Source organism: Helicoverpa zea, chromosome 19 (assembly GCF_022581195.2).
Source record: "Helicoverpa zea isolate HzStark_Cry1AcR chromosome 19, ilHelZeax1.1, whole genome shotgun sequence".
Classification (NCBI taxonomy): Eukaryota; Metazoa; Arthropoda; class Insecta; order Lepidoptera; family Noctuidae; genus Helicoverpa; species Helicoverpa zea.
This window is the reverse complement of record NC_061470.1, coordinates 3,205,597-3,226,897: the sequence shown is the minus strand read 5'-3', so window position 1 is coordinate 3,226,897 and position 21,301 is coordinate 3,205,597. Positions and strand designations below refer to the sequence as shown.

General features: G+C 38.6%; 2 protein-coding genes and 1 non-coding gene across 5 annotated transcripts; 1 reads left to right on the top strand and 2 right to left on the bottom strand.

Annotated features, from left to right (window-relative positions):
• Window positions 1-244: 244 nt before the first annotated feature.
• Window positions 245-5,002, bottom strand: LOC124639823 (inositol oxygenase-like). Its single transcript, XM_047177312.1, has 7 exons — window positions 4,799-5,002; window positions 4,328-4,505; window positions 3,703-3,911; window positions 2,596-2,732; window positions 1,715-1,849; window positions 1,171-1,266; window positions 245-809 (listed from the first exon to the last, which is right to left on the bottom strand). Exons 1-7 carry the CDS (start codon window positions 4,808-4,810, stop codon window positions 701-703), a joined length of 876 nt encoding a protein of 291 aa, XP_047033268.1. The 5' UTR covers window positions 4,811-5,002; the 3' UTR covers window positions 245-700.
• A 2,922-nt stretch (window positions 5,003-7,924) lies between these two features.
• Window positions 7,925-8,043, top strand: LOC124639904. The gene has a single exon (XR_006985506.1). It is a non-coding gene; the product is annotated as a 5S ribosomal RNA (ribosomal RNA).
• Window positions 8,044-8,162: 119 nt separating this feature from the next.
• On the bottom strand, window positions 8,163-20,696 carry LOC124639810 (splicing factor, suppressor of white-apricot homolog). 3 transcript variants are annotated; one of them, XM_047177289.1, is made up of 14 exons: window positions 20,457-20,695; window positions 19,449-19,618; window positions 19,048-19,211; window positions 17,764-17,980; window positions 17,086-17,147; window positions 16,566-16,770; window positions 14,631-14,810; window positions 12,935-13,198; window positions 11,490-12,485; window positions 11,177-11,307; window positions 10,506-10,596; window positions 10,371-10,425; window positions 10,157-10,192; window positions 8,163-9,882 (listed from the first exon to the last, which is right to left on the bottom strand). In XM_047177289.1, exons 1-14 carry the CDS (start codon window positions 20,648-20,650, stop codon window positions 9,555-9,557), a joined length of 3,093 nt encoding a protein of 1,030 aa, XP_047033245.1. In that variant the 5' UTR covers window positions 20,651-20,695; the 3' UTR covers window positions 8,163-9,554. The 3 variants fall into 3 exon arrangements, with proteins under 3 accessions (XP_047033245.1, XP_047033247.1, XP_047033246.1); XM_047177291.1 differs by having other exon boundaries at window positions 20,248-20,600; XM_047177290.1 differs by lacking the exon at window positions 10,157-10,192 and having other exon boundaries at window positions 20,457-20,696.
• Window positions 20,697-21,301: the final 605 nt, after the last annotated feature.

Genomic DNA, 21,301 nt, shown 5'->3' with positions numbered 1-21,301 from the left:
ACTAAGTTGAAGAGGTCAGTTAGGCAATCTCTCCGTGTAAAACACTGATATTCAGCTGCATCTGGTTAGACTGGAAGCCGACCCCAACATAGTTGGGAAAAGGCTAGGCAGATGATGAAGTCGGTGGACACAGTGGTCAATCATAACTTTATGAGGCACCTTATTTCTGACTACGCTTCTCTCTGTTAATTCTATTATCCTATCAATAACAGAAGATTGGAATAGAAGGAAAAAAAACAACAAATCAACGTCGTAAATGGTATTTATTATAATAAGTTAATATAAACAATTCTATCAATAATATGTCTACAGCTTTATGACATCCATCCAATGCTTATGTTGTATAATCAAGTGTTTATGTTTTAAAATAAATTATGGCAATATTATCAGTTACTAAAAAATATTTTCCGAAACTTATATAACATGGTATTTTTAATACATATTTATTACTTCTTGACTGATCTTATTTACAGCTAAATAGATGCGTTATTTTCTGACGAGCCATTCAGAGGGTCAAGTCTGCAATTTTTTTGGTATTTCAAGTATTCAGTAGCGGTGATTATAATGCCACTTCAATGGCCAGAATTCGTCAGATAGATTTGAGAAAACTAACACCAGTTCTTCACTCGACAAGAAGAAGAAGTCAGGTAACAATCTTCACACAAGAACAGATGTCATAATAATTCCAAGGGTTGGATGATCACCACTCGCAGACACCGGGGATGTATTTCTCAATCAGCTTCTCATAGTAGGGCCACAAGGCTTCAATGTCGGGTACCTTCTCGCTCTTCGTGTATAAGTCGTATTTGCTGTAAAACAAAAGAGGATTTTGTAATCACCAAAGCCATTTTGAATCGGTCATTATAAACGATACAAACGTTATGGAAATTCTATTACATAATGATCCTGCCACATTACTACATAAGGTAAGTCCTTTGAGTAAGACTCACAAATTTTAGACTCAGATATGCAGTATAGGACCTGTAGGATACATGTGTTCCTAGAGGTAGGTCGATGGAGCGATTACTTTTCGATTAAATATTAGTCGTAAACCAAAAGTTATTAACCACGCTACATAATTTCATAGAAAACATTTTTCCCGAGTAGGTAATTCTAAAATTCAGCTTGTTGACGAAAATTAAAATATTATTAAGCAGGTGGTTTACTCACTTGAACTCGAGAACCCACTGCAGGATCTGTTCGTCCTTCTCGTTGGTGAGGTGGCGGTAATCACCACCAGCGTGCCACGGGTACAGCGAGTGGTATCTGTGGGGTAAATAAATAGTAAAAAGAAAGTAACTAATGGACACACTCAGAGACATCTAATGGTGACTTAAGCCGTTCCTTAGTGCAGAATTTCTTTGAGAATCTGTCACTAAGGAGTGACTTCAGTGATGATTAAATGTCTCAGAGTGCGAGGGTCAGTTTGTGACTTTCTGAGAGAATCAAATAAAATCGATCAGGAAAATAACTATATACTAGCTACCTACTAACTTCCACCAACTGTTTCGCGTCCCTTTGGAACTACTTTCATGCACCTGGATACAAAGCCTGTAGCACTGAAAGGATTTCCCAAGTCCGACTAGTAGTTCTTGTTCTCTCGTTCTAACTAATTGTTCAAAAGAGTTTGTTTAGCTAACTTCTGTATGTAGCCTTTCCAGACTTTGCCTCATATACCTAACCACAATTAAAATCGTAAGACTTGTAACAGTACCTGATCATGTACAGTCCCTTCTCAGGGATCTTGCTGTTGTTATGCTTGAGGAACTGGTACATGTACTCGTCGTGACTCCACGAGATCTCCAGCTTGTCCAGACCACAGTGGGGCTCATACATGCCGTATTCCGTGCTAAGGATCACAAGAAAATTTGTAATACTTTAGGAAACTATTATCACTATGTAGTATAAAACAAAGTCGCTTTTTCTGTCCCTATATCACTATGTAGGTATGCTTTAATCTTCAAATCTACGCAACGGATTTTGATGCGGTTTTTTTAATAGAAAGTGTGATTGAAGAGGAAGGTTTATAAGTATTTAGTATCAGCATTGCACCCGTGCGAAGGCGGGGCGAGTCGCTAGTTTGTAATAATTAGGAAACTTTAGGAAAGCATAAAGTAAATAGTCTTGGATTGGGGGAAAGGTACCTACGTTATGAACAGCAAAGGTAAATAATATACCTACCTTTCAAAAGTGTAAGATAATGATTATTTGTTTTCAAAATTATTAATGGATAAAAAATAACTGATTAATTGCACAGCTTCAAAAATTATAAACACAGATACAAAGGTACAAATGATAGCGGGATAATAAAACGTAGAAAACAGTGATAAGGTAGGACAGCTCACCAACACGCATGCCCAGCTCGGCGAGAATGGGTAAAGAAGGGTCAGCTTGCTTGGGGAAGGCCTTTTGGAAATTTTACGCTGTGATGACGATGATGAGAAAAGGACTATGCCCTACTGTAGGACACTACAAGACTGATGATGATGATTAACCACCGATAAGGTTGCTAAAAATCGATCATTAAACTTGTAGGTATGAATAAATAAATTATCGCATGGACTGACGCTAAAGGAGTAGTATGAATATACTAACTTGTACTTAGGGTTGTAAGTATCAGGGTTGTCCTTGAAGCTCTCAGGTCCATACACAATGGATTTTGCCCACTTGCAGCCGACGGGGAAGGTATCTCCCACCACGCACCATTGCGGCTCGCCGTAGAATGCCATCACCTGGGTACCAGACATATAAAAAATGTATAGAAATGAGAAAACAAATAAAGAAAATAATAAATAGAGAGTCTGACGACTGTCTTTTTGTAAAGAAATATGTACAGCAATTACAATAACAAAACAGGCTTGGTACGAGATCACTGTTACCTAATTCGAATAACCTACGAATTTGGAATTAGATAAACCTCTACACCTTTTGCGACGCAGTTTTAAGAGGGCAGGAGCTCATATCGAAATTTATTTACTAGCAAACATACAGAAACATACAGGTGTGCCTACATAGCGACATAGGAATTGAAAACATTAATTAGCTTCACCTCAGCATATAATTAGAGAGGTAAAAGTATGTCTAGTCATGATTTGTGGCGAAAAATTCCAGTTGAGAAGTGTTAATATCAATGGACCAGCAATTAAAAGTTCAGAGTCATAAACGAGGTTATCTATGACGAGTAGACTGCCAATGTTTATTGTTTATGCTAATGTATTCACTTTAATGCTATCTATGGTCACGTTTATATTATTTCACTGGCGATTAGAGAGATCATCAATTTCTACCTAGGTTAACCTATAAGCTAATGAGTAGTGTCATTTATCTATTTATTCTTTTTAATGGAACTGCAGACGAATTTTAAGCTTCATATCTTTTCAATAGTCGAATCCGGTACATATTCATGATTTTTCTCACGATAGGTACCTACTCTTAATTAAGTTGCGGAGATTAGGTATATAGTTCCCTCGGAACGTAGAAGAAACTGCCACGAAACTATAGGTAGCTGATACATCCTCACACTTCGTTCAGAACTTCAAAGACTTTACATACCTTACCCTACCACTATCGAATCTCTCTATGGCTTAAGGTTGGCAAGCTATAAGAGAACCCAATTCTGGGTCAAGCTCGCCGTTGTACATAAACTGTCTTTATTATTTTTATATTTACTGTTAAATGTGCAATAAAGAATAACAGCAATACCTTGCCCAAATCATGCACCAGTCCCGTAAGATGGAACCAGTCATCATCAGGATGGTCCTGTCGGATCCTCTCGGCAGTCTGGAAGGCGTGCACGATGTTGGGCAGATCGGTGTCAGGGTCAGACTCGTCCACCAGCTCATTCAGCTTGATCAGAGCGTCCTTGATCGTGCTCTTGAACGTGTTGAATTTCAGCCATTTTTCTTTCTTTTCTGTTAAAAAGTGTTAGAAAAAGTTTAGTTAGCTCCCTTTGGCCACAACTTTTTAAGTGTCTTACAAACTTTACTCGACTATGTCATTAGATATTTTTACTAAACGCGGACAAAAACAGGTGCGGGAATTGAATTGACTATACCTTCTAACTGCAAAGCATTTTCGGCACCCATTACCGCGAAGCATTATGTATTGTAAAGTCAACTATGTGTTCATTAAAATTGGGATTATTAAATTAGCACTTTTCCACACCCAATTACATTGGACAGCACCCCCAAAAATGTCAACCTTTCGCCGCTCCTAAGTGTTACGGCTGAGGAGAAGAAACGTAGTACATACAAAGATAGAAACCTAACATTCCAGTCGAGTTACAGACTCCACACGCGACATAAACTATTATCTCCAACATACTCACGCCTAACGAGATCCACAGTGACATTAGTGTGCATATCATAGTAGGTCTTGCGCACGCGCTCGCGGATGGGATCCGAGTCATCTACGGTGTAGTCTCGGAAGGCCTCGATAGGCTTGTCGTTGAACACTGGCTCCGGACGTAATAGTTGCGAAGGGTCGATCAGGGTTACATCTCCTTTCTGTTATGAAATAACATGAAAAATACATGATGTTGGTTTAGCTTGAATGGATTTTAGGAATTTAAGGGGACTCTAAGGGCTAAACCTGCTGGGGTTACGAGTTTGTTGGAAAACAACACATCTAATAGGCTCCAGACTCCAGAAGGAACATAGGTAAATGGCAAGTATGATAATATAATTAAGTCGAAAATAATCTAGTGATTGGAGCTGGAGGTATGGATGTCCTCTATGAATTTTAACTTTCCAAAATTGTTGGCCCAGGACCACTTAGGCAAATGTTGATATTTTGTTACCTGGTTCGCCATTTTTCCTGAGTGTTCTCCCTGACACCTGAACAGTAACTGGATATTCAAGGGATTGGCGCTGCGTTAGATCTCATAGACATTTTATAGCGGCTTAGGAGCATCTCAAGTAGTCGGCGCTATCAGATAAATTGGCTTAACTATTCTGAGATAGTAATAATTCTTTAATAGACTACAAGTTTGCTGCATCTGGGTTCACTTGTTTTTCTTCTATATTTTTTTTTAATCATTCAAACATGGAATCACGGCGGATGGTAAACCGGATCTCTTGTGATCTCTTATGAAATAGGCTCATTTACCTTTCGAACGAACATCGCACGACTGCGCTTTCTATAGGTTTTCTTATGGACTCCGCTCATCCGCATGGATATCCCGGCAGTTGGACTGTGCTTCAATTTACTGTGTTGAAAATAGTGTCCATATGTAAATTGGAATGGAATCGGCGCGTGGTGTCGTGTGTTAATCTTTATGCACGTATAGAACTAGCGATTACACCTTATACACTCACCTAAACATTAAGTTTAATTAGTTAATAACGTGTTAGAACATAAGTAAACAAACAAACAGATAATATTTATACGATTCAAGATAGTGAATTGTTATACCTAATGTCATCTGTTTTTGGTCTGAACTGCGTTAGTGGTCGTCGATGACAAGTTTTGCTTTATCTTTATATCTAGCGAAACCGAATATATCTTGTATGAAGAATTTTATGTCAATTATCGTAGTTTCAAGTGCCTCCTCAGGTCCCTACCTCTTTTTACCCGACTGCCAAAGAAGGAGGGTAATGTTTTTACCCGACTGCCAAAGAAGGAGGGTAATGTTTTTCGAGTGTATGTAAGTATGTATGTATGTCTGTTCCTTTGTGACCTCCTGTAGCCTAAACGGCTTGATGGATTTTGATGTATGAGGTATCGTTAGATTTGTCTTGATTACGGGAGTGTCATAGGATACATTTTATCCTAAAAGTCCCACGGGATATTTTTTCTAAATTTCCCTTTAAAAAAATATGTATGCGGTATCATTAGATTCATTTCAATCACGGGAGTAATAATTAATATAGGATACGTTTTTTCTCAAAATTCCCACGGGAACATGTTAATTCTGCGTCAACGCAAAGCAACTCATGCGTTAGCAAGCAAAAAGATAGGGCGTGGCCTGGCATGCGGCGCGCGGCGCGGTGCGGAGGGGGATATGCTCGAGTATACAGCCCGAATGCGGGCACACGCATAAGGGCACACGTCGTTGACGGTCTTCAGCAGTAATGACTCACCTAATTCTTTTTCTTCTTCACTACCAACAGTCCAGATTGGCGGTAAATTTATGTTGCGGAGTAACATCACTCGTAATCTAAAGCCAAATGTCGTCGAAATAATTTAAAATGGTACTTACATATACATAGTCTTCTACATCTACAACATTTTCGTTAAATAAAAACAGCTAAAAAGTTATAAATAAAAGAATTATTATTAAAAAAACAAAATACCCGACTGCACACTAAAAAAAGAGTAAAACAAGCCCCACAATAATATTTAATTTATAAATATTGATGGAAAGCATCGCAGGCGGGGACCACCTTGACCGCCACCAACGAAAATTCTGCTAAATGGTGCACAACCGAAATGACTATAAATAAGCCTCTGTTGGTCCCCGCCTGCGATGCTTTCCATCAATATTTATAAATTAAATATTATTGTGGGGCTTGTTTTACTCTTTTTTTAGTGTGCAGTCGGGTATTTTGTTTTTTTTTTGTTAAGTAGATACACTTTTTTCTTCCTAGCCTTTTCTCAACTAGTTGGCTAGGTAGGTACTTTCATTCACCTAAAAGTACCAATTGTAGTCAGCTTTCAATCTAACCAGATATACCTATCTGAATACCTAAAAGTGTTTTTATTTAACTGGTTTTGGCTAATCTGTCAGATCCCCTCAGTTTCTGTAAATTCATGGGGAATATTTTAGACCTAGATAAAATAAAGTAGATTTAGAAAAGGCAAGATCTGCACAGATAAGATAAAGCTAGCTAGATATGCTAGTAGATACCTACCTAATACCTAAACTTTTGTTTATTTTGTCTATCAAAATATTATATCTTCAATGGATTCTCCGCGTCATCCAGGGGATAACTTTTTGACATATTAGAATAGGAAGACTCACTGATCAAATTGTTTCATGTTTACCGATATTATTGTGACGATGCAAAAAAGCATTTAACTGATAATATTTAAAGTTTAAAATACTTTGTCCATGGCTTATTCGTGTGATGTTTGATTGACAGGCTATGGTATTTATCTAGAGTGGAAATTCGCGGGGAATTCGCGCCCATCTAAGCATAGGTGATCTGTGATAATAATTATGATATAGAGATAGGTAGGTACCTATAATATCTACTACGTCGTATCTAGTGTGTAATTTCACATACATTTGAAGGCAGTTACAAGCTTTAAAATAACGTGTAAAGTAAGTCTTTAGACTTCTTATTGAGAGTGCTGGGACCAATTGAAATGTTTTTTCATTTAATGAAATAACCTTTAAGATATGCATTATTTTGGTTTTATTATTGCCGAACAAATTTAAACTAAGTCCTAGGAAGTCATGTACAAAATATGATAAGAATCCGCTTAACCATTTCAAAGATCTAGCAAAACCAAAAACGTTACCCCAGCAAAATCTCGAATAACTTCGCAACCGAAGAAAGAACAAATACAAAATATGGCACAACATTTACTTTATCTAGACAACTAATTTTATAGGTAATATTTATTTAAATATTCCCATTAGAAAGAAAAAGGTCTGGCTGGCGTAACGTTACGCCAGCAGGAAATGTTTTTGTGAAATAATTAAAAAACTATAAGCGCAACAAATTTAAAAATGTGCGCAACAATTACAGAAGCCGCACAACTAATTATCTATAAGATTCAAATGACCATTTTCGACAACATCTGGCCTGGGTAACGTACACGTATCTAGTAGGTATTTGTAAGAAAAGGCCTTGGTGGCACATAAGACTAAACACATTTTTATCTTGCAGCTTAACTGGCCTAACTTGACTGCGTACTTGCCTTAGCTTAAAAAAATAAAATTGGTTATTTACAGATCGCAAATTTCGACTACTCTTTCGCCAACGTCCATACCACGTTGAATACACCGGTTCTCGTCCGATCACCGAAGTTAAGCAACATCGGGCGCGGTCAGTACTTGGATGGGTGACCGCCTGGGAACACCGCGTGACGTTGGCTTTTTTACTTTTTCACTAGAAAGGTTTTTTTTATACTTTTCTGAAACACGAACATTATTTTTAAATAATATTGTTTTTTTTTTTGTTTGGAAATTGGGTTTTCATTGCAAATAAAACAGATTTTCATAGGAAACTACAATTATATTTATTAATTTATTCTATTGTACATAACTATTACAAGGCTTGTTTATTTGGAGCATGCTGTATTACGTTATTTAACTGAACATTCAATATTTTAGTGTGAACAATAAACAAATAACAATTCTGCAGATATTTACCAGTATATTCTTGATTTGTAAATATTAAAGTCTATTAAAATAAGCTACAATTATGTAATTTCACTTTTATTGCACAGAGTTTTAAGTTTCGGCGATTATTTTGATGAATAAGTATACATTACTAACTGATTTCCCGCGGTTTCACCCGCGTCTTGTGGGAATTTGAACACGTAAGGTGTAACTTCCCAACAGTGAAAGAATTTTTCAAATCCGTTTAGTAGTTTCGGAGCCTTTAGGATACAAACAAAGTAATTTACTCTTTAGTTTATTACTATAATCATCGGCAAGGATATTGAGCCCTGATCTTCACCTGCGCAGAAGTGATTTATTGGTTTATTGCCATAAGTGTACAGTGCGCAAAGCGATCCCCATTTTTCCGCCGAGAGCTCATTATCCGATAACTATATCTGTATCAAAATGTTTTAAATGATCTTATTCGGGCTACAAGTTTTAAGTACATACATGTTTGTATAAGACAATAATAAGAAGGCATAGATATGGTGTTGCATGATCATAGTAATATGATTAATGGTGTCATCATTACAAGGCAGATTTTTCACTCATCGTGTTACTATTATTACAATTTACTTTATTTCAGTATACTGTACTTTAATTTCAATACAAATTAATATTTTTATTAAAAATCTATCTGCACAGAATTAAACTTAATGATTGAATTTAATTATTTTTAGATTATTCAAATTTATAAAATTCGGGGTATTGGGTTGCCCGATTAACTGGGTTGAGGGGGTCAGATAGGGCAGTCGCTCCTTGTAAAGCACTGCTACTCAGCTACATCCGAATAGACTGGAAGCCGACCCCAACATAGTTGGGAAAAAGGCTCGGAGGATGATGACGATTTTTCGACAAACTATACTATACCGAAACTATAGTTAAATCAAGTTATGGTTTAATTTAATTCTCAAGGTTTTAATTCGCTTGAATGTTATAAAACTGTACCAAATGACAACATGTATTGTTGTGAATCATGTTTAAAATAATGTCTTATTTAAAACTACCACTTTTTATATCTAAAAATCTAGTTTTTAAGACTCCCCAAAATGTAATTTTATTTATTAGAATCGTGACTTAAAATCAACTAAAAATTTATACAAAACCCTAAACTTATCTCATACAATACAATTTTTATTTCAATTGCACATAAAATCCAAAATAATTTTGAAAAAAAAAAAAGAACTTAATTGCTTTGTGATAACACTCAAAATTAGCCTGTTTATTCATCTTTCTTGCTGGCTGAGGACTTAGAATCTCCCTCACTATCACTCGACCACTCTCCCTCACTGTACTGCCTTTCTCTCTTCCTACTATCTCCTTCTTCTTCATCAGAAGATTCTTCTCTGAGGAAGCTGTGCTGTGTGTCGTCTAAATCTTGGAGAACCAGTTCTTTGGTTGGAGAGGAAGTTCGAAGTTCTTTGAGAGTGCTGGTAAGGTCTATGTTGATGGGAGCAGGCGGTTCCTCGTCTACCTCTGTCTCCCGGCGCCGCTTGCGTTTGTTTTTGGAGCTGTGCTTTCTTTCTTTCTTGCGTTTCTTCTTCTTTGATCTGCGGAAAGGGAGTTGAATTTAGAATTCTGGTTATGTGTTTGTTATGTATGGTAAAAATATTCGCTAAAAAGTGGAGTGTGTTCATTATCTATTATCTATGGGCCTATGCAGCCTGAAAATAAAGAGATTTTGATTTGATTTGATTTGATTTGATTATTTTTTACATGTTGGTTATTGCATCATTAGTAGCGTGTAATAATAAAATTAAATAATGAGGTAAATAATACGTCTTTATAACTATACATAATAATTATTTCAATTAAAATACACACCCATCGTAATCTGATTCGTCGTTTTCATCTGATGACCTGTAAATATTAAAAAAAATATTTAGTTTCTATAACCATTAAAATCGGTCGAGCTGTTTTCGAGATACGATACGACAATCGACTAGCACATAACATAATATAGTTAATAGATAAGAGAATACATAAAATTACTTTTTCTGTGTATTCTCATGCCAAGTATATAAGAAAAAAAACTTACTTATACTTTCTACGTTTACTCTTTCTGTGTGCTCTCTCTGATTCATCTTCGTAATCTGCAAAAATAATTAAATAATTGAATATACATTGGAACAAACATACAGACTGCCACATTTAATAATATTAGTAGTATTACCTCTTCTGTCTCGATGCCTTCTCTTGTCGCGTCTGCGTCTCTTCTCTTCTTCTTCTGCTTTCTTCTTGCGTATCGACTCTAACGTGTCCACCTATAACAATTTAGTTTAGTAAGAATATTTATTTAATTATTATTTCTTTGTATGACTTGGCGACTCGACCACTACTAATACAATGTACATGTAAATTTACACACAGAAGTAAGGATCACCTGCTTTCATAAGATAAAACATCTGTCGTGAAAAAATATTGCATGATATAGAACACTCTAAGACCCATTTACACCATTTAATTTTAACGATAACCATACAACCAGCCGTAAACTTGCTGGCCATTTGACGTTAAAGTTAAATGGTCCCTCTACCCGTAACCGTGCTAAAGGATTGAATGGTAAGCGTTAACTAATTCGTTGTTGATGAATGCAGCCCAGCTAGAAGATAGCGACTCGTTCCTTCGTGTCGGTCCTGCTTGTGATCACTCTCCGGTCGTGTTGGATTGACGTCCCGTTGGGCTGTGAGGGGGACGGAATAGAGAGTGCGCCTGTGTCTATAGCCTAATATATATGTCTATAGTCTATACATGTAAATATCTATAGTAATATATGTCTATAGTCTATACAATACATAAAAAGATTAGTATATAAAAACTAGTGGTACATTACATAGTACATACCATGGCGCTGGCTAGCGAGGTGGCGGGCAGCGCGGCGGCGGCGGGGTCGACGCCCACGCGCTTGAGGAACTCGGCCGCTCGGCGCCGACGCTCCTGTTGCTTCGCTCGCTCCACCTCCGTTTCTCCTTCACCTAAACATAAAGTACATTATTAGTATTAAAAAGTAAAACTAAATGATAAACTGTACTAAATTTCAGCGCAATCGGTTAAAGCTTTCGAAAAGTAGGTCTTATGGAGTGGAACCAACCAGAAACAATATAGCTATTTTCTCGTTATGTGTAAATTTAAGAGTTTGTCATATTGTAATAATTACCTTTAGAATCAGACTGGTCACCCGTCAAGTCAATCAAATCATCTGAGTTATCTTCCAAAGATATAATTTCATTCTCCAACTCCTCTTTATTAATTTTACTTTTCTTGCCATCTTTTTCACTCTCCTTCAATTTCTCTTTTTCTCTCTTCTTTTCTCTCTCTGCACTTCGTCTTTCATTCCGTCTCGATTCCCTACTCTCTGACTTGGATCTATGTTCCTTTTTACGTTCCCTATGTTTCTTCTTATCTCTTTTATGAGTACTATCCCTTTCTCTAACGTAAGGACTTTCTCTCTTATGAGAATTCTCTCTTTTGTAAGGACTTTCCCTTTTATGGGGACTATTCCTCCTATAGGGACTGTCTCTGTTTAGAGGACTATCTCTCTTTTGAGGACTATCCCTACTATGGGATGTCGCTCTGTGGGGACTATTCCTCTTGTGCGAGTGATCTCTGTGCGGACTATCTCTCTTGTGGGGAACATCTCTGCTATGGGAACTATCTCTCTTGTGAGGACTTACAACTTTAACAGGACTTTCTCTATTCTGTGGAAGCTCTTTAATTTGAGATTTTTCTCTTGCCTCCTCAACTATATCCATCTTTTCAGGGTAAGTAGGCACATCTTTAAAAGGTACATCTTTAACTTCTTCAAGGACCGGTGTAAGTGGAACTTCTGGGGTCAAAACCTCCGGTTTTTCTTCCAATATAGGTATATCTTTGACATCCTGTATAATTACCGGTTTCGCCACAATCTTCACAGGTTTTACTGTCTCAATTCTTGGTTCATTTACTGTATCAATCTTGTACATAACTACTGGTGGTACATGGTTCATAGGAATGGTAAGTGGGAAGGTTTTAGGCAGTTCCTTGGTGTCACTGTCTGTCTGTTTATCTGTATGTTTCTCTGAATCCTCGTCGGAACTCGACTCGTAGGGTAATGCTGGTTTTGGTAATATTGGGTCTGGTTCTTTGAGTTTCTTTATGGAGAATGACACGGGTGCTGTGAAAAAGATTTTTGTTGTTTGTAGTCAAGTATGTAAGGAAAAAAAATGTTTAGGTATTAAGATTTTTTACATGTGGTTAAGATAATAAAAAGGTAATTAAGATAATCAAATATAGCTCATCATAAGCAATAGTGAACTGTCAAAGATTAAGTTCAAGTTAAAGACGTAAATTGTACTAAAAAGCTTTAAATCTGAAGATGAGATTTAATGAAACTTTATATTTGAATGTCGACCTGTAATATGACATCCTGAAAAAGTAATTTCTGTTCATGTGCCCTTAGCTTTTCAGAAGTAAATGTGTGGCACACATATTACATGACATACGCTTATTTCTTTGTGTAATTGAAATAATAAATAGAAATAGTTATGCAGAAACTATACTATTCTATATAAGACAAAAACCCAAACAATAACTATAGAAGAAAATAGAAGCTTCTAAACTCACCAGCAGCCCTCTTTTTCTTCTCCCTCCCATTAACATCACCACCTCTTTTCTGCTGCATCAGCCGTTTATAATACGCATGATACACATTACCGGGGTCCAAGAAAGTAAACCGCGGGTCGTTTTTAGCGCGAACAATGTCAGCGAACTCGTCGCCATTTCGTGCAACGTACGACGCCATTTTGTCGATAACGATTTGTACGTCCTCTGGCGGAGTAATGATGGAAGATTTGTCTTTGCTGTCCGTTGAGGAGCTGTCGTCGAAATCTGTGGGGAGAGGATATTTTTTTGTGTGAAAATGTTTCTGGTTCATTAAACGTGTGTCTAGGAGAAGAAATGGTATAGGAGATTGTTCCTGAGTAACAGTCTGTTATAGTAAGTTCAACTCAGTCTTGCGCGCGGCCTTATGTGTGGGTAACCCTTGTACATACACAGTGACTTTGTCTGCGTGACAAGAGGTACAGTCGGGTACAAATACAGTTATTTAGGGGTTACGGCTGTTTAAAGAAAAACAGTTATTACGTAATTTAATGTTTATTTATTTATAATGATTCTGAATCGCTACTTGAAAAATCAAATGATGAATTTTCGGATTCGCTACTCTCACCGAGGTAAATTATAAATTTTGACTCCATGTCAAAATGTCTATAGTATTTTTCTTTTTTCTTTTGTACATGTCGACAAGTATTACCCAACATCCCTTCATCAATATGACTTAAACGTTCATTTATGAGTTTCATTATTTCCGTCTTATTTTGGTCGACATTATGCGAAGTAATATTATTTTTTAAAATTCCCCACACATTTTGTTTACATTATTATACTAGATTATACGTCTTTTTACATTCTTAGTCCACACTTTTATTTATTGTCCGCGTACCCCGAGATCTAGAAAATATGTAAGGAGTATTTAATTCATCTTAGATATTTCACCTCATTTATTTCTTAGATACTGTCAACGTCAATTTGAAAAAACTTATGAGAAAATAATGAAAAACTGTAAAATGTAATAATAAAAAGCTTTGAATGTTGTTTCATTTTTTGAAACGCTACCTGACTCCTTAAACATTTTCTCCGTGAAGAACTAGACATTTTCGTAAACGACTGTACCCATAACAAAAAGCGATGAGAACACGTCATGCTCGGACGACGTCACTGTCACACGAATGAAAGTTGTATATTTACAAGCCGACGCACACATAGGGCCGCGCGCAAATCTGAGTTGAACTATCTATATCTTCTGATACTAACAGAGGGTTAAGCAATACTTGATGTGGTTGATTTGGATGGATGACTATGTTAAGACGAAATCCTTCGTGTTTCGGAAAGCAGGGAAACTTATAGATTCTGGACTTTCATTTATTCATTTTCTGACTTTCTTACAAGTGGTCAGAAGGCAAAAAGACTGGATTATGAATTTCAGATAGGTAAGCATCATCATTCAGACTTTATGTTTTCCAACTGCAGGGCACAAGCCTCGTACAGAGAACGAATGAGCGTCAATCATTACCCTTGATCAAAGTATTTTAACAATTTCAGACTCAAGATTATTTTTTATTTAACTAGAGATTTTTTTTTCAGACTTTTAAATGTCAGATTTCCTCAAAATGTTTTCCTTCTACCACGACTTTTTTGGAAATAGGCAGTTTCTCCTAATAAAACACTAATACTCTACCGCATCATGGTTTAAACCACTCACCAGACACATCACTGTCAGAATCACTATTATAGTTCTTCATGAGGCTGAGGCCGGTAGACTTGAGCGAGGGTTGTGGCTTCTGCTGCTGTTTCTGCTGATGTTCTTGAGCGAGGTACTGGTGGTAGTAGGCTGCGTATTGCTGGTAGGGGGGCGGGTTCGCTGGAGCCGCTGTGGGGTCCACTGGGGAAGAAGAAATGAGAAATTAACTGGACTGATGGAAATAAACGTAAAAACAATTGGTACTAAATAGCTTTACTTAGTTTTAGTTTCTGATGAAATGAATAGACAGATATTTTCGTACATAAATAACAGTAAGGTGTTGTTGTACAATAATAGTTATTTAAACTAGTTAAATATAGTTATTTAAACTTTTTAAACATATCTGTCTCCCTAGTTCAGTATCCCTGAGTGATGAAGTTCTATTAGTTGTTTAAAAACCTCTCTGCTCCATTTTGAAAAAGATAATAAAGCTAAATTCACAATATACAAAAAAAAAATCTGAAGTCAGAGAGTCTGACAATCTGTTCTTGCAACGGGTTGCCCAGGTCAAAAAGTTGAGGAGATCAGTTCAATACTGGTGCTATTTAGTCTGGAAGCTGAACCCAGCATACACAGTTGGGAAAATGCTGCAAACGAGCAGATGGTGATGTCCTTTTAACATATCAACTCACCATGATTCCCATCCGGCCCGTTACTATACATAACAGGAGCTCTATATATCTCAGCCCCTGACACCCTCGGGGGCTCGGTGCCGGGCGGCGGCACGTCCCCCCTCCCACCCGCCTCCGCGTCACCCTCGCCCCGCATCTTGCTGATCAGCATGGTGTAGTGGCAGTCAATATTACACTCACCATGTTTCCCATCAGGTCCCTTACTATACATGACGGGAGCTCTATATATCTCGGCTCCCGACACCCTCGGGGGCTCGGTGCCGGGCGGCAGCACGTCCCCCCTCCCCCCCGCCTCCGCGTCATCCTCGCCTCGCATCTTGCTGATCAGCATGGTGTAGTGGCAGTCAATGTTACACTCACCATGATTCCCATCAGGTCCCTTACTATACATGACGGGAGCTCTATATATCTCGGCTCCCGACACCCTCGGGGGCTCGGTGCCGGGCGGCGGCACGTCCCCCCCTCCCCTCCCCCGCCTCCGCGTCATCCTCGCCCCGCATCTTGCTGATCAGCATGGTGTAGTGGCAGTCAATATTACACTCACCATGATTCCCATCAGGTCCCTTACTATACATGACGGGAGCTCTATATATCTCGGCTCCCGACACCCTCGGGGGCTCGGTGCCGGGCGGCGGCACGTCCCCCCTCCCCCCCGCCTCCGCGTCATCCTCGCCCCGCATCTTGCTGATCAGCATGGTGTAGTGGCAGTCAATATTACACTCACCATGATTCCCATCAGGTCCCTTACTATACATGACGGGAGCTCTATATATCTCGGCTCCCGACACCCTCGGGGGCTCGGTGCCGGGCGGCGGCACGTCCCCCCTCCCCCCCGCCTCCGCGTCATCCTCGCCCCGCATCTTGCTGATCAGCATGGTGTAGTGGCAGTCAATATTACACTCACCATGATTCCCATCAGGTCCCTTACTATACATGACGGGAGCTCTATATATCTCGGCTCCCGACACCCTCGGGGGCTCGGTGCCGGGCGGCGGCACGTCCCCCCTCCCCCCCGCCTCCGCGTCACCCTCGCCCCGCATCTTGCTGATCAGCATGGTGTAGTGGCAGTCAATATTACACTCACCATGATTCCCATCAGGTCCCTTACTATACATGACGGGAGCTCTATATATCTCGGCTCCCGACACCCTCGGGGGCTCGGTGCCGGGCGGCGGCACGTCCCCCCTCCCCCCCGCCTCCGCGTCACCCTCGCCCCGCATCTTGCTGATCAGCATGGTGTAGTGGCAGTCAATATTACACTCACCATGATTCCCATCAGGTCCCTTACTATACATGACGGGAGCTCTATATATCTCGGCTCCCGACACCCTCGGGGGCTCGGTGCCGGGCGGCGGCACGTCCCCCCTCCCCCCCGCCTCCGCGTCACCCTCGCCCCGCATCTTGCTGATCAACATGGTGTAGTCACAGTCAGCTGATGGCTTGTAGTGGATGCTTGGGATTGCTGGGGCCTGGGAAAATAAAAATAAGTAAGTTATCACCACGTAATTTTAAAGAAAAACAACGAATATTTTTTTATAATATGGCTTAATATTTAGGTGTGACTATAAACGCACAGCTGAAATTGCTGGGTTTATACACTCAAAGCTTGACGCACACGCATTTCTTGCAACAAATTGGTACAACTATTTGGAAAAAATCTTTATTTGTTGCATATGGCTTTTTTGTTGATAAAATTAAAAAGTTCATTAAATTAAGCTGTTAGGCTACTCATCAAAGATAATTTATCATAAAGTTTTAGGTAAAGTAAACATTAAAATACTTACAGACTCAATAACTGTAGATGCTAAACTTGGATGCAAATATTCTTCATTTTCAGGTGGTTTTTCTGTAACAATTTACATGGAAACTTAATGCAAAGTCATTTTGTTATATTTAAACAACTGGATTTTTTGAGTTCTTTCTTCTAAAAATATAAGAATACATTCAATAATGCTATGGATTTAAAATAAGTTTAATACAAATCTGTACGAAAATAGTTTCTTTGTTTGAATACGCTAATCTGAGGAACATCTGGTTTGAAAAATTCTTTCATTGGTAGTGTCTAGGCTTAGACTGTTGTGTGTGTTGGATATGTGTACTAGATAGGAGCTGAAAAGAAAGACGTACTCGGAGACTTTTTAGACGTTTATTGGTTACTGTTTTCACCATTTACAAATGTTGCTAGTATATATACGAGGCTACTCTATACAATTTAAATATGCAAGATCGACGCAGACGCCGACTGACCGCGTGGCGCGCCCTTATATAGGCACCAATTAGTAGAGGGAGGGCGGTGGTGGTAGTGCGTTCCGAATCCTGCACTGCTGCGCGCTAACAGGTAGATAGCCCATTTATTGAGGAAGGCTAAGGACTACTTTCAATCCAGGAGCACAGACCAGTTCCAGAACTAGGGTGAAACCACTAGCGTAAGCTAGTCACAAATGTAGATTGAGAACACATACCTTCAACCACTTCAACTTTCTTCTCGGGCCACTTCTCAGCTTTCACCAGCGCAATAAGCGCGGTATAATACGGGTGCAGGTTCGAGTCCCGGTTGAGGAACTTGAACTGCGGGTTGTCTCCCTGCTTGGCTTTGATCAGGATCTCCATTTGAGCACCTTGTGACGCTATGAACTTTGCAGTTTTTTCTATTATGGCATTCTGCTTTAAGGTTTCGGGCTGTTGGAAGAAAATGTTGGATGTAAATTACAAAATTTATGGTGGTATATTAGATTGATATTTGGTAGAACCAACAGAACTTTTTTCATTCTTTAATATCGTTAGCAAAGATTATTTAAGGTTACGTGAGCATAATTATTAAAAATGCATTTGTTGGTTTGTTTTATGGCTCAACAAGTTCAATCTGAATGCCAAATTTTTTTGTACCACATTGCTAATCCAGCCCATAGCTAATGCACTGGTAACTAACAGTCGTTATTCTGAAAATTGATTTACTAATAAAAAGTAAGCTTAACATAATACCGATGCAATCATAAAGAATCTTCCTCACCTTCATTCTTGTATTTTCCTCTTGTAGAAAATGATTATCATTTTATTATAATATAAATAAACAATATTCATTAATTCATGTTACCAATGCCAGGCAGTGGGCCACTATTTTTATATTAAATATTGAAAAATAACTTGAATACTAAGTGGATATCGAAAGAATCTCTAAGAATTGTCCACCAATACTCACAAAGACAGTATCAGCAGGTAGCAGCTTGCGGAACGCTGGTGTGGGCACAAACGGCTCCTCGTCCACTTCGGGCAGCTGCGGCGGTGGCGCCGGCTCAGCGGCCGCCTCGTAGTTAAACCCTACTTGCCCGTACCCCGCCGCGTGCAGGCGTTTCAGTTCTTCCTCTATTACACCAATCTTGGACAAGGAACCTGAATGCCTCGCTAGTTCTAGTACCTAAGTAATCATGCTTACCATACATTGCTTGACCTACAAGGAGGCGCTTGACCTATCTACCTCATGGCATCTCTCATTTAAGGAGATCAGCCAGCTGCGCAGAACATTATAGTGCACCAGCATTTGCACAGATGCAGGTGTACTTACATTCTTTCAGTCTTATAGCCCGATGTGACATCAATCAGACACATTTGCGCAGACGCAGGTGTACTTACCATTCTTTCACTCTCATAGCCCGATGTGACAGCAACCAGAGAGACACAAGGCGCAGGACTGACATTAACCTGCTCTCTGAACCTCTAAAATATCTTAATGTATACATAGTACTTACAAACACAGTATCGCTGGGCAGCAGCTTGCGGAATGCCGGTGGGGGCACAAACGGCTCCTCGTCCACTTCGGGCAGCTGCGGCGGCGGCGCCGGCTCAGCGGCCGCCTCGTAGTTAAACCCTACTTGCCCGTACCCAGCCGCGTGCAGGCGTTTCAGCTCTTCCTCTGTAGGGACAAGAAATTTAATATTTAATTAAAGGTAGCAGTACCTTTATTTCAAATGAAATCTCTTCCAGCAGAGCCTAGCCATTTTATACATAGAATATCACCCTTTACACAATAACTAATTGTAAACTAATTGTTTGTTACCTGCAGTAGTAGCTGAAATGAGGCAAATTCAAAAATTATGAACACTTAAAACATAAAATTAATTTATATTCAAGCTGTAAAATAAATGCGAACCTTTATACATCTCCTCTTCATCCTCATCGGTATGCAGTGCTCGGTACCTTTCCTCATCGCATAGCTGTTCCACGTCCAGCTCGCCCCGGGTCAGTTCCACCCGCCAGTCGTAGCCTCCCGGAGGTGCTTCCAGCCTCGTCAGGTCATGCAGCGCTCCTCGTGCATCATACCTGTTCAGATACGGCCGAGCCTTAATATATTGTAAGAACGGTATGATATAAGCCAGTTTGCCTAATTCTTGCTGAGGGACCCTTTTGATTTTCTCACAGTACATGATAAATTGTTACCTAGCATTCTGCCTACCTAAAAGAATACAAAATGTTAAGAGCAGCTTTTGAAGATACTAAATAAGTTTATATGTAGGTAATTTTCTTTTTTAAATACCATATAACTGGCTTTATTGGATATTTAAACAGTTTGAGGAAATATCAAAACATTAATTTAAGCTTTTTTCCTTATTTACCTATCACACAAGTATGAATCAGTATTTACATTGTACGCAAGTTTAAAGAAATATTTTTGTTAGTAATAAGCCAATCGTCAATAAAATACACTAAAATAAGACGCAAATGATTTTGAATATAATACAATGATGATAAAATGGGGCCCTACTTAACTATCCTGGCATTTAAATGTAGGTCTAGTTCTAGCAAAGATATCAATAAGCCTAATATTCATACAAGAGTAAAATTGGGGAGCTTGATTTGGCACAGAATCGAAAGAAACCTATTTAAGAACACCTGGATTTTAAACATAGTATTTATACATACTCAAGTGAACCGTTGCAGGTTATACATACCACCGGCGGGTGTCACCATAACATTACGCGACGCCACGAGCACCCAAAGCGCCCGATGCTCAGTCTTCACGCACACCGGCCTTCGTAACAACATCCTCTGCGAAATACTTAAAGATCTTCCGAAAATTTAATTTTTTCTGACATATAACTATCTTTTGTAGGTTTATAGCGCCACAGTTAGCAGTCTTATAGTAAAAAACTGGTCGAACCTGTCGATTTTCAACGTTTCATCCCCCATCCACGGAATGAGGTGTTTGCCTTGGTCAATGTGAAGGGCTTTATCATCGTCCCTGAACAATTTGCACGAGTAGCCGAACACGAATAGGTCTTCTTTCTTCTCCTTGTATTCACTCTTTCTTAATATACCGGACTCACTTTGACCTCCAGTCCATTTTAGAGACATTTTTAAACACAAAATTGGAAATCAAAACTTAGAACCATCTTAGAACTAGCGAAGTCGCACCATGATAAGAAACGTTCGGAAATAAGTTGAGTGTAGAAGTGACAGCTTCTTTACATTTTTCAAATTGCCAAACGATGGAAAGGCACTTTATAATAAGTTATTTTTATTGGTTTTTCAATCCTGTCGATAAATATTTGAATATTGTGTAATAAGTTAAATTTAAAGTGAAAACTGTACACTTATGTACTGTTTGCTTTCTAATCAATACTATGCCATTTCTGAACGTTTTTGCATGATGGAATACAGATAAAGCAAAATGTTACGTTCAAAATCCTTGTCAAACTTATAAGTTTATATCCGATTTATTTCTATTTGGTAAAGTAAAACTAACACAATCATGTGATAATCATCATCTGACTATGTTTATGAGTATAAAAATACCAGTTCAATTATTTCAAGGAAAAAGATCTTAGATCTAACAATATCAATTATTTAGAAAAATTATATCCCATACAACAAAAGTTGATCAGATAATATTAAACTTCTACAGTACACATTTGCGTGATTAGTTTTATAATAACTAATAATCCATAATGTTCCCAAATGAAACCTGGCATAAAATTCACAAATCATTTTGATATCAATACTCCT

Excerpts from the sequence above, each read along its gene's own strand:
- LOC124639823 (XM_047177312.1), bottom strand. Across the intron at positions 3,912-4,327 it reads CACTGTGGATCTCGTTAGGC|AAAAGAAAGAAAAATGGCTG; the intron begins GTGAGTATGTTG and ends ACTTTTTAACAG. Across the intron at positions 1,267-1,714 it reads AAGGGACTGTACATGATCAG|ATACCACTCGCTGTACCCGT; the intron begins GTACTGTTACAA and ends TTTACCCCACAG.
- LOC124639810 (XM_047177289.1), bottom strand. The coding sequence starts at position 20,650 with ATGTCTCTAAAATGGACTGGAGGTCAAAGTGAGTCCGGTATATTAAGA. Across the intron at positions 17,148-17,763 it reads GAAAGTTGAAGTGGTTGAAG|AAAAACCACCTGAAAATGAA; the intron begins GTATGTGTTCTC and ends AAATTGTTACAG. Across the intron at positions 10,426-10,505 it reads AAGGCATCGAGACAGAAGAG|ATTACGAAGATGAATCAGAG; the intron begins GTAATACTACTA and ends TTATTTTTGCAG.